At 34.0% G+C, this 12031-nt stretch overlaps 2 protein-coding genes, 1 long non-coding RNA gene and 1 pseudogene across 8 annotated transcripts; 3 read left to right on the forward strand and 1 right to left on the reverse strand.

Annotated features, from left to right (window-relative positions):
- Positions 1 to 248: 248 nt before the first annotated feature.
- LOC8274267 (biotin carboxyl carrier protein of acetyl-CoA carboxylase 1, chloroplastic) lies at positions 249 to 3780 on the forward strand. 5 transcript variants are annotated; one of them, XM_048377017.1, is made up of 8 exons: positions 486 to 624; positions 1357 to 1469; positions 2018 to 2071; positions 2153 to 2319; positions 2398 to 2734; positions 2837 to 2908; positions 3306 to 3371; positions 3481 to 3780. In XM_048377017.1, the coding sequence occupies exons 2-8, from the start codon at positions 1431 to 1433 to the stop codon at positions 3502 to 3504; spliced, it is 759 nt and encodes a 252-aa protein (XP_048232974.1). In that variant the 5' UTR covers positions 486 to 624; positions 1357 to 1430; the 3' UTR covers positions 3505 to 3780. The 5 variants fall into 5 exon arrangements, with proteins under 5 accessions (XP_002514825.1, XP_015572257.1, XP_015572258.1 ...); XM_015716771.3 differs by lacking the exon at positions 1357 to 1469 and having other exon boundaries at positions 253 to 624; XM_015716772.2 differs by lacking the exon at positions 1357 to 1469 and having other exon boundaries at positions 256 to 624; positions 2219 to 2319.
- A 608-nt stretch (positions 3781 to 4388) lies between these two features.
- Positions 4389 to 6396, forward strand: LOC8274266. Its single transcript, XM_002514778.4, has 2 exons — positions 4389 to 5162; positions 5839 to 6396. Exons 1-2 carry the CDS (start codon positions 4668 to 4670, stop codon positions 5896 to 5898), a joined length of 555 nt encoding a protein of 184 aa, XP_002514824.1. The 5' UTR covers positions 4389 to 4667; the 3' UTR covers positions 5899 to 6396.
- A 1001-nt stretch (positions 6397 to 7397) lies between these two features.
- LOC107260924 lies at positions 7398 to 10099 on the forward strand. 2 transcript variants are annotated; one of them, XR_007216592.1, is made up of 6 exons: positions 7398 to 8186; positions 8265 to 8335; positions 8422 to 8503; positions 8879 to 8943; positions 9423 to 9497; positions 9632 to 10099. It is a non-coding gene; the product is annotated as an uncharacterized LOC107260924 (long non-coding RNA). The 2 variants fall into 2 exon arrangements; XR_007216591.1 differs by having other exon boundaries at positions 7398 to 8335.
- A 237-nt stretch (positions 10100 to 10336) lies between these two features.
- Positions 10337 to 12021, reverse strand: LOC8274265 (annotated as a pseudogene).
- Between the last annotated feature and the right edge of the window lie 10 nt (positions 12022 to 12031).

Raw genomic sequence — 12031 nt, forward strand, 5'->3', positions numbered from 1 at the left:
AAGATTCAAATATTAACGGCCACTGAAGTTAAAAATGAATAACAAACCGGAAAGATTTGCATATTTCCAAGTGTTGTTTTTCTTTTCTTTTGTTTCCTCTTTTGGCAATGTAAAGAGAAATGGATAATAATAAAGAAAAGAAACAGTCTGTTATTATTGTTATTTGTCAGCGGATCAATGTGTAAAATAAATATTTTTTCTTAAAAAAGAAAACCCTGAAGCAGACAGGTGGGTAATGAAACAAAGCGACTAACAAAATAACTATAATACATACATAATCTAAAAACTAACTCACTTCTCTCTCTCTCTCTCTTTGGTTTCATCGATCCTAAGAACCCCTCAGACCAATCAGAACAGAAAGCCTCTCTTTCTGTTCACTGCATCTTTCTTTCGATTGTTTCTTCATCTTTCTTTCATACTTACTGCAAAATTGAAATTGATTCGAGTTAAAAGTTAAAAAGAATTGGTGCTTTGCAAATGGCGTCTTCACTTTCAACAACACCTTCGGCTTCGGCTTCTGCAGTAGTGAAAACTACCCCCAATTTGTCTCATTACAGTAGCTATACTCTTTCCAGGGTCTCTTTTCCTCTCTCTCCTAAACCCAACTTCCGATTTTTCTCTCAGGTACAGATAAAGTTCGATTCTTTATTTCTTTCTTGTTTTATCCATTTTCGTGATTTGCTTGGTTTGACTGATTGTTGTGCAAGTGTGTGGAAAAGAAAGCTTTTTGTCGGTTAGTTTATTTTGGGATGGTTTAGTTTTGTTAATTATTTAAATTTGTGTTAAAGTTTGAGATTACTTTAGCTGGTTTTTGTAATTCTGTTAATTGGAGGGGAATGAATGTGATTTTTTTGTTTGTTTGTGCTTCAGTTGGCTGTTTACGTTGTTGGTTTGGGATTTAAGGAAAAAAAAAAAGTAGGAGATGGCAATTTGTTTTTAGATTTGTGATCTCCTTCTGACAACAATTATAAAATTGAAAGTAGAAGAAGACATCATCTTTTCATGAATGTAAAACATTGTATTGGACTCTATAGAAAATGAAACTTCATATATAGAAGGAACTGAACAACATCAGTTTAGAAGATAGGTACATTTGCATTCTAGTATGCTAAATGTGGTATTCTTTTAAAAAAAAAATTTGTGGGCTATGGTATTCTTGCTTCAAATTTAGAAGATAAGTATTTGCTTCAATTTTTGTGTGAAATTCTTTGATTAAATTTATTTGATTGTTCCAGTTGATTGAATTATGGTATATTTTGCATTGAGTATAGAACTTATACTTTTCTTTTTGCTTGTTTTCTTCTTCATTTTGAAGTTACTTGTGTTCTTCTATTTATGTTGTTTGAATAAATGTAGCTTCCCTTGGAAATATTCGAAATAAAAGGATAAACAAAGAGGTTTGTATGAAATGCCAAACATGACACCGCCTCATGGAATGCTTTGATTTGCTATCATCCTACTGTAGAAAGGTGAGGATGAGACACTTAAGTTAATGTAACTCTCTTGCTTGTTTTGGATGACATGCATCTATGGATACAGTAATCTCGCCTACTTTAAACCATGTTTTAATGAGAAGGGAAATGCTTACATTAGAGTGCATTTTGTACCTGTTCCTATTAAGCCTTTAATTTGCAGTTAGAATAATGCTGAACTTGGATATCATAACAAATAATTAAGTGTTATTTATTAGATGTCAAGGGTTTCACTTCTTTTCCTCATGTCCCTTAGCATCCAAAGTAGGCAAATAGGTTAGTTGGTCTGTCAGAACTTGTTATATGTAGATTGAGATTTGTGCACAACTCTAATATATCAACCTTACTGTTATAATATCCAGATCTTCATTTTGAAGTTACTTGTGTTCTTCTATTCTTTGTGTAGTTACTTTTTGTAGAATTTATGCACCAGCATATAGAAATCTGAAACCAGTTGCTACATATGTTTAATAATTTAAATTAGAACATTCAAACTCATGCATATATTTAGTGTGGAAAGAGTGAAAATGGTTTCATCCATGTAGGGTCAACATCCTGGTCGTAACAGCTCAAGTTCAGTGAAAGCCCAATTGAATGAGGTAAGATTCTTTCAATGGTTTTCATTAGAGGATCTGTTTTCGAATTTCTTGGACATGCTTTTGGGGTCATCTGTTGTAAAGGTTGCTGTGGATGGATCCTCAAATGCTGCTGCCTCAACTTCTACCAAATCTGAAGTGCCATTGCAGGATCCAAAGGATGCGAATCCATCAAATGAGACTTCGTCTCCAGCTTTGGTTTCGGAGGAGTCGATATCTGAGTTTATTTCACAAGTTGCAAGCCTGGTGAAGTGAGTGAATTCAACTTATTATTTACCATCTTACTTTATTGAAGAATTTTAAAATAACTATGATTATTCTGATTGCAGGCTGGTTGATTCAAGAGATATTGTGGAGTTGCAGTTGAAACAACTTGATTGCGAGCTGATAATCCGAAAAAAAGAGGCCTTGCCTCAGCCACCATCTCCAGCTCCAGTTGTTATGATGCATCCGCCGTCACCAACACCACCACCACTAATGCCAATGCCACCAACTTCACCTGCAGCTTCCTCTACAGCCTCTAGTCCAGCTTCCTCTGCTCCACCCCCATCATCACCTTCACCTCCTGCTACTAAATCACCCAAGTCATCACATCCACCACTTAAATCCCCAATGGCAGGCACATTCTACAGAAGTCCAGCACCAGGTGAACCACATTTTGTGAAGGTAAATCATCTCTGCTTAGTGTTTTTCTTGTCAGGAATGATGCTAACTTTATGACTGACACGGAATCTCACCGCTGCATTCTTTTTCATATGATTGCCATAGGTTGGAGACAAAGTGCAGAAGGGCCAGGTCTTGTGCATCATTGAAGCCATGAAATTGATGAATGAAATAGAAGTGAGTTACTTTTTCTTTTTTAACCTCATGGGTTAGGAAGTTGTTGCCTTCATTTATACATTCATTTTACCTTATCTTTGTTTGGACCAATCTATTTTGCAACAATTTCTTTGGATATCAGGATATAGATTTTTACCATCTGTTATTGGCATTGACTGCTGCCTATTTAAACCTTTCACATCTATACTTAAGAAAACTATATGTATACAGTGACAGTGGTTTACTAAATGAAAACTTGTTCCAATTGACTAGAAATTCTGTAATCAGTATTTGACGAATTGTTTATTGCGGACTCTGAATGTCTTTATGAGGCATCAGTATTTTTTTTCATATTCTTACAAGAAAAGGAAATTGAAGGTATTTACTGACTATACCTGACATGTATTATTCTCTTTAGGCTGATCAGTCAGGAACCATAGTTGAAGCTCTTCTAGAAGATGGCAAGCCAGTCAGTGTTGACACGGTAAAAATTATTGGAAATTCTCACTGAACCAGTTTGAAATGCTACATTTTCTTGTGCGTTTCTGTAAATATATTTATATATTGACATTCTGTTGTTGGTCTGTTGGCAGCCACTATTCGTGATTGAACCATAATAAAGCTTGGATATGGAGTAGACAAGTAAAAGTACCGAGTAAAATATTAGAAGGCAAGTTCTTGGTAATGTTCTGAGATGCGGCATTGTTGTTTTGTGTTAGATTTGTTTTTGTTTAATTGGAATGAGTTTGTTAGGAGTAAAAAGAAATTTCTGATTCTAATATGAACTATTTTTGTTGGTTTTGAAAAATGTATTTCACTGAAACAGCAGAATAACTTATTTTTCCATGTCTGGATAGTATGTCTAATAAATTCCTTTCCTAGTTTCTAGTTCATCAGCTTGGAAAGTCATTGGAGATTTGTGGCATGACATAAAAGATTGCTGCAGCAATGCAGTAGTCTGGTCTGGGAGTTAAAGAGGTGTCCTATCTACTAGCCTACTAGTATAGAAAAGTTACATTATGATCCTGAGATTCCATGCAGAAACAAATTGAAAAACTAATTAGATGTTAATAGATTATAAATAATTAGAAAAAATTTATAAAAAAAGAAAGAAAAGAAACTCATGTACCCAGTCAGAGAAAGTCTAAATGTAAAACTAATAATTATCCACTTGTCATATAATTTTGTAAGTGTGTTATTCCAAGTAGAACACATCAAAATTCAGGACATCAGCAAGAAAATCAGGAGGCCTGACATAGAATCCACAGCTCCAAAGTATAACATTTTTAAGCTAATAAACAAGCAACCAAATAAAATTTATCTAATTTTAGTTTTTATTTTCTTTTTCCTTTCCAGTGGAACAATGTTTATATTATCTTAACAAAAAATTTATCCCACTTATCATTTAGCAAACTAAATTTAAATACTGTATTCAAATCTCCTAAACAGGAAAAGCAAATTGGTGTATTTAATTCAGTCTACCTAAGAATTTGTTTAAATATTAATAATATTTTAATTAATAAGATAAACTTTCCGTTTATATAATAAGATAAAACATTATTGGGCCCCCATTTCTCCTAGGTGCTGGCTTCTTGGGCCTAAGCCCTACTGACCCAAAACATAAAAAAAAAAAAAAACAGAAAAGAAAAGGAAAAAGAAAAAAAGACAACTCCTCTTCTCGTCTTCAACCTCAAACAATCAAAACAAACAAAGAGATCAAACTCTCTCTCTCTCTCTCTCTCTCTCTCTCTCTCTCTCCAGAAAGAAAACCCTAATAAAAATGGGTATCAGTACAAAATCCCTGAATTTCCCTCACTTTCTCACATTTTACCTCACTTTCGTTCTCATTATTCTCCCATTTTCGACCCAATCAACACCATCAATCTATGATCATCTCCGCCAGAATTCTCTCCCAGTGGGTCTTTTCCCCAAGGGGATAACAGACTTTTCATATGACACAACAAATGGTCACTTCCAAATTAACCTAATACAACCTTGTAATGCAAAATTTGAGAACCAGCTTCACTATGATTTTAATATTTCTGGGTTTCTTTCATTTGGTAAGATCGGGGAATTATCTGGTATTTCGCAGCAGGAATTATTCCTATGGTTTCCTGTTAAGGGCATACGTGTTGATGTGCCTAGTTCTGGCTTGATTTATTTTGATGTTGGTGTTGTTGATAAGCAGTTCTCTTTGTCTTTGTTTGAAAACCCTATTGAATGTACTGCTGTTGATGGCTCTGTTGATCCGCTGCGATTTGAGAAGGATTTGAAGGTGGGTACTTACTGCGTTTGATGTTGATTTTGAGTTTTTTTAATTGAGAAATTCCGTTTTTGTTTTTGAATGAAAAAGAGATGAACATCATAGGGAATTTTGGTTTTACTTTTATGCTATGCACTGCACTTATTTGACTTTGTGGACATGAGCTTTTTGCGTTTTGGAGAATTGTAGCTTCTGAATGTATATATACTTTATAGTTTCTTCATATTTGATATGTGAATATAATTAAAAGAATGCTACTTTTCAGTTTCTATTGCGTCTGATACAGATTTTGCAATTTTTTATTTTATTTGAAAGAATGTGAATTTAATTGGGTTTTCCTGTCCTGATTTCTGATTGATTATCGGTTATATTTGATATGGGGTTTTTGTTTTTGAATGGGGAATGGATTGACTTTTTTGGGATTGTGGTGTTCATTTTGGTATATTATGCCCTTCACATATATGTAGAAAGTAAACAAAATCTTTTTAAGAAAAAACGACCCTTTTCACCTTAGATATTGTCCAAATTTCTAGCTTCTGAATGTAAATACTTTCTGTTGTACGTTAGTTTAAATGCACTTAAAAGAATGTTTCTTTTTGAGGGTACTGTTTCAGATTATATGATGATCCCTGTTTATTCCATACATTCAGTTAATATTTAGCTGATATTCACTGTTTTGGGTTTTCAGGTTCAATCAGGAAAGCTTGAATATAAAATTGCGCAAGGGGAGTTGAGGGCAGCTTCATAGATTACAAATGCAGATATATTTTTAAAGGGTTAAATGTCGCTGAACCTTCTGGGTTTTCCTTTTCGCCAAATGAGGCTTGGGGAGAGTTTGGTTTGGCAGATCCTATGTTTTGTGTATGTTTGCTCATTTGCTGTCCTGTACAGACGTTTGGCTTGATACTTCTATCTATGCATTGAGAGAAGTATAACAGTTTTGGTCAAGAATGGAGGAAAAAGAAACAGATGATAAGCATTGGATCTTTTTTTCTTTTATGGAGATGATGAGAATGAGATGAGGAGCCTTAGTTTCGGCTGGTGAGTTTGTTAGAAGATTTATATTGTTTGTTGTTGTTATCATACTACTAAACATACAGATGTATGAGTGTTGCATTATGTTTCTGTAAATGGAGAGAATTATTTGTGTTTGTATATTTTAATCATAAGTCAAGTCATATAAATGAAACTATGCCAAGCTAAACAATCAGTGAATTAAATCTTCATGTACGTTTATTGCCAGTCACATTACTTTGATGTTCACTCTTATCATCATGTTACTTGTGTCTTTATGCATATACACCCATTATCCATCCCTTCTGCTTCGTAGGAGCTTGATCTTTTGAAAGTTGACATCAAGTGCCAGATATCTAAATGCTACATGTTATTCACTATTCAGATTGATGGAATAAGATGATGATAAGAAAATTATTTGCTTATATTGAAGCAACCATGCCCCATGATCAGTGTCGAGATATATTTTGCTAGGATATGGTTGAATTGAACTTTAGTTGGTCTTTTAACTTATTTGGGGTGTTTCGATTTCAGAGTTAGATTTTTGTCATTTGCACATGGATGTTCTGTTTTCTGATAGAAGTAGGTTTTGGTAGGTAAGAACCTTGGAAGTCACTAAGGCATGCAATTGTAGATTGGGATTTCTGGTTCATCAGTGTTGTATGATATTTGGTAACCTCTGGTTCCATCATCAAGAAATGCTTGCTTCTCTAGCAGATATGATGGGACAATTTTCTTTTCTTGAAAAGTAATAACCTGTTTTTAAGTTTGGAGGCAAGTCGTGTGTAAAAGGCAGCCACAAGAGAAGAGCTCTGCAGCTGCTTGTTATAGTGTGCTCAGAACAGCCACCGTCAATCATATTCTATGGATGATTTTCGTGGGGGAAATTAGGAATCCATTATGAGAAAAGCATTATTAGATATTTGCTTAGTACTCAATTAAGTATCACCAATATGAATTTGTCCTCCGAATCGATTGCTTGGCAGACAAGAGAACCGAGCAGGGACTTCATAATATCAATATATGCCTTAAAGAAGAAGAAAATAATCATATTTCATGTAAATGTACAAGAATAGTCGAATAAGGTTGCAATAATCACCCAATATAAATACTTTTTAAAACTTCTAAATGTTTTTTTATTAGGGTAAAAAATATCTTATTGTATAGTTAGATTAAACAATTTATTTTACTTCGTTAAACATTAATTGTAAAATAAAAGAGATCCAAAATATTTAGTAAGTTGAATTTAATTTGTAATTTAAGTCTTTTGAAACGAGGTTGATTAATATTTAAATTTAATAGAAAATCGCTATAAAATTCGATTTTTCAAATAAAAAAATAAAAACATTAATATGGTTAAAACTCAACGAGTTTAAGACTGCTCATGCTATAATATAATAATAAGAAAAAATAGAATATGACTCAAAAGCCCATGCATCCATTCAAGACTCCCTAAACTTATAAAAACCCTTCTCTTCTTCTTTTGTGAAATCTTTTACTCAACTCTCACAGACGCTCTCGTTTTGCCGCTCTTTTTATTATATTCGATGATCATTGGCAGTTTTAGATATTAATCTTGCTAATGGTGCCATTATTAAAAGCACCACCACCACCACCACCACCAATCACTAGACTGAGTTTGGTTTCCTCCTTCAAACCCTCTTGCTCCCCTCCAACTCCATTCATCCTCCTTTAGCAATAAGGGTATCTCTCATATCATCACTCTCTTTACATCAAACCCTTTTGCTCTTGTTCATTTTCTTTTGTTTTGTTACTTTTGATCACATAATTGTGTATAAAAGTGCATTGCCTTCGCCTTTTTGGTTTCTTGTAATTCTTGTTCTTGGTCTATGTGTATAGATGATCACTTAACTATTACTTAAAAGTATTTTAATTGCTTGCTTTCTTGTAGTGGGAATTAGTGATTGTGTACAAATAGCTTATTCCAATAAATTAAGATGCTATTGTCTTGGTGGGACTGGAAACATCAACTTTTTTGGTCGATTAGGTAGACTTTTCAGGGTAAGGTTTTAGGATTTTGTTAATGTTAATAACATTTGTCAATAACGCTATAAAAGGGTCTTGCTAATTCTTTTACAGCTTTTGGAGAGTAAGATACAAGAAGCAAATGCCAAAAAAGAAGCTTTCATAGCAATTGCTGCAACAACAAAGTTTGTATAGATTCATCTTCTGTATATGATATGCTCTCATCTCACTTTAATGATATCTAACACCATTTACTCTGATCTTCCGTCAGGACTGTAACAAGAGTGCACAGCATGATTGGAAATTTTTATTGAAGAACTGCAGTTTCAGTTTTTGAGATGATAGAGAAAACTGTTAGTTTCTGTTTATATTATTTTACTTTATTTCTTAATTTAGATGCATACTTTTTATTTCACAAAGCAACAGACACCTTTAGAGCATTCAGTTGTTGAAAGAAAGTGCAATTCCCATCACAAATGCATCTTTTATTTCTATTTTTTCAAATTAGTATTTCAGTTATTTCATGTTGAGACCAACTTTATTCAGCATCATGTGGGCTGCAAAATTTTTTTTCTTTTCTTTTTTGGATGATATGCATATACACCATTACCTTAGGGAGTCCACTTTTTCGATTATTTGAATAATCTTCATTGTGTATTAGGCAGTGCAATGCCTGTAAAGTTAATCATGGTGATGACTAACAGATATAGATGTTCATTATCTTGCAGTGTTGGCCTTGGAGTATGAAGCGGAGTCCCTCCATCTCTTAACCACTAATAATCTTGAGGAAAAGGTTGTGCCTTTATTTTCTGACGCACCACTTAGTCGCTAAACTTATCCAAGTATTAGGCGGCTGAGGCTACTGGACTTAAAATGAAGTTCTATTCTGTGTGAAAAGATTTCAATCATGAATCAATCTTCCTTTTTAGTATGCAATCATCTAAAAATTGGCACTACTTCGTTCACCTTTTCTGAAACCAAATAGTGTTAGCAGTAGCTATATCAGATTTATTCTTACAACACAAATAGTGTTAAGTGTTAACCACTAATCAGTGTTTAGTGTTTACCAGTAGTTAGTGTTAACCACTAAATATAATCATCCTATTGGGATAATTTAACATCTACTCTTGAAAGAGAAAAGTATAACAACTTAAGAGCATACTAACTGTTCGTGGTTTCAGTGAGCGTAGCAATTAGTTAGTTTATTGTTAGAAAATTTTCAATAATGAGGCTTACTTTGTCTGAAATGGTTAACGCTCTGCCTATTCACAGTTTGCACTTTTAAAGGGATCTCTCGCTAATGATGAATCAGAAGAGTTGAAGAAAGAGCTATTTCTGGACCTACAGGTACTTCTCATATTCATTATGAGTAATGCTATGATTTTCTCCGACTCCTTTTGCTACTAACTTTACCATATTGTTAAAATATTAGCAGGATCATAAATTGCCATCATAGTGACTAACTTGTTCATCTGATGTAGTTGGACTGATGAAAGCATGAACTTCCACCTTGGAAAACTGAAATTGATATGGAGGAGAGATTTGAGAAGCAATTCCATTGAAACTCAGGAGAAAGCAATGGTCTTCTAAATCATATACTTGTCTTCCACTGTGCAATTTCTGAGAGATGTTCGGTAGAGAAAAATGGTTTCTCCATGCATGGAAATTAAGCAGGTTTTTTCATGGATTTGGGATGTGAAATTGAGACTACTGCTACTGCCCCATACATAATGCGTGCCTCATTGTTGTCATTTGGAGTCTGTACATTCTCATTTGCAAACATTCATATTACCCCAATAAATATGGGGACTATTTGACCACAGATACATCTAACGATGCTATGTTATAAATTATTTTACTAAGATCGGATGTATAATTTTCGGATTACTTGTTCACAAGTGTTTCTATATGAACATGCAATGCGAAACACAATTTATACTTGTTCACAACTTTTATAAAACTCTTGAGGTAATGTTTTACCACTTGTAAGAACTCTATTTGACACACTCTAAATTAATTAGACTAAATCTGGATACTAGATTATTTATACAAAACAATTTTCATACTAAAGATTAATTAATTAATCACATAGGCCTAATATGTCATGGCAGTGAAGCAGATCCAGAAATCAACAAGTCTGAAGCTTTGACATTGAAGATATGTCAAATAGATGGATACATATTATTTTTGTAAACGAAAAATAGGACACTACCTAATACTACTAGTATACAACTTAATATAGATAACCAATAACTTATTCTTTTATCTCTTACAATGCTTCTCTTGACTTCCAACCATAATATATAATTCACCAATATTTATTCCAATTCTTGCCCACGCCCACCTGATATGGTATATAATCACATCAGGAACAAATATTGGTGTAATAATATGGTAATCTTGTATTGAATGTTTCCCAAGGAACAAATATTCGTACACTTGACATTTTTATATGAATGGCATAGGAAGCCATCGTTAATTTAATGTGAACTTTCAACAGAATAAAATCTGATAATTAACACCTTTGCAAGTAAAAATACTTGATGGATCATCATAGGCATTGCTATAAGCAGTAGGAAGCAGCCTTGAACATGTTGGAGTAATTAGTAGGCTTGCAAGTGTCAGGGCTACCATAAGCACCAGGGCAGCAATACTGGGGCTGATTCAATTCTAAGCAACCACTTTTACATGCCACAACCTGACCATGCCATCTCACTTGTAGGATTGCAGGGAAATTCTGGTTCACGTCCGAAACACACGTAGTAGCCTTGCATCTACTCACATCTGAAGGCAGTATAGAAACTGGAAGGCTGAATCCATCAACTAGACTGATATCCTAATAATCAATTGGACTGTCTACCGTAAATTCAGCAAGAGAAGCTGGTGGTTGGCCACCTGCTCCGCCGCATCTTAAAAGGCCGCCACAGTCCCCGGTGACACAAGATCCCTGGCCAAAGCTCCCAAATTTGCAACCTATACGAGCCCAGAAACGGCCTGACCAACCCTGGGGTGCTTGGATATTGACCGAGTAACCTGGTTCTAACTCAAAACCACCATCCATTAGTTGAGCTTTTCCTGCTCCTGCTAGAATTCCAGGCCATATAGTGAAGTTGCATCTATTTGAGACTGAAAACACAGCAGCATCAGCACCTGAAATTAGAAACAATTCAAGTAAAAATTAGAGATGAAATGTCATTTTAACAAGAACAAGAGAGATTCCTGACATATAGAAGTTCAAGAAAAGATCATTACCAAAAACAGAGAGTAAAAGCAGGAGCAGAAAAGGAGACTGCCATCAGAGAAAATTGAAACTAGAGAATCCTGATAGATAATAGCTTTTTAACAAGGATTGTAATTATATGTTTAGAAAGAGAGATGTTAAATTAGCAAGAAAAGAAAAATAATAAGAAAGAAATTATATTATAATCAACAATTTGGTTATTACGTGGACACAAAAGAAGTGACGCATTAACAAACATTTTGCTTACTTCCAAGGCAATTGACATACCTGTGGCAATTATTCTCAAAGTCTGGATGACAAATGGGAATGAAAAGTTTGTGATTGATGGCATTTCATGGTGTCAGTTTGCATGAGCAGTGAAGAATGGTTTAATCTCATAGATTTTCTTTTCTTTTCTCTTTTTCTTTTTTTCTTTTTCCATTTGGCCTGTTAATTAGACAGTTCATAAAAAGACAATGACTAAAAAAAAAAGTTGTTTTTAACCAAATGGGAGAAATAGCCGGTCTCCATGCAAAGATTGGCATAAGTCTTGTTATAATTTCTTGTTTAATTTTCTTTTTACTATTGGCAAAGGTGTCAGTCATGAGTTTTCTTTTCTTTCTTTTTTTTTTTTTTTAAATCCAAGGCAAAATCTTCTACT

The sequence above is a fragment of the Ricinus communis genome, chromosome 7 (assembly GCF_019578655.1).
Source record: "Ricinus communis isolate WT05 ecotype wild-type chromosome 7, ASM1957865v1, whole genome shotgun sequence".
Lineage (NCBI taxonomy): Eukaryota > Viridiplantae > Streptophyta > Magnoliopsida > Malpighiales > Euphorbiaceae > Ricinus > Ricinus communis.

Coding starts and splice junctions, on each gene's coding strand:
- LOC8274266 (XM_002514778.4), top strand. CDS start 4,668: ATGGGTATCAGTACAAAATCCCTGAATTTCCCTCACTTTCTCACATTT. Junction 5,163..5,838: donor GATTTGAGAAGGATTTGAAG/GTGGGTACTTAC, acceptor TTGGGTTTTCAG/GTTCAATCAGGAAAGCTTGA.
- LOC8274267 (XM_002514779.4), top strand. CDS start 478: ATGGCGTCTTCACTTTCAACAACACCTTCGGCTTCGGCTTCTGCAGTA. Junction 625..2,017: donor ACTTCCGATTTTTCTCTCAG/GTACAGATAAAG, acceptor TCATCCATGTAG/GGTCAACATCCTGGTCGTAA. Junction 3,372..3,480: donor AGCCAGTCAGTGTTGACACG/GTAAAAATTATT, acceptor GTCTGTTGGCAG/CCACTATTCGTGATTGAACC.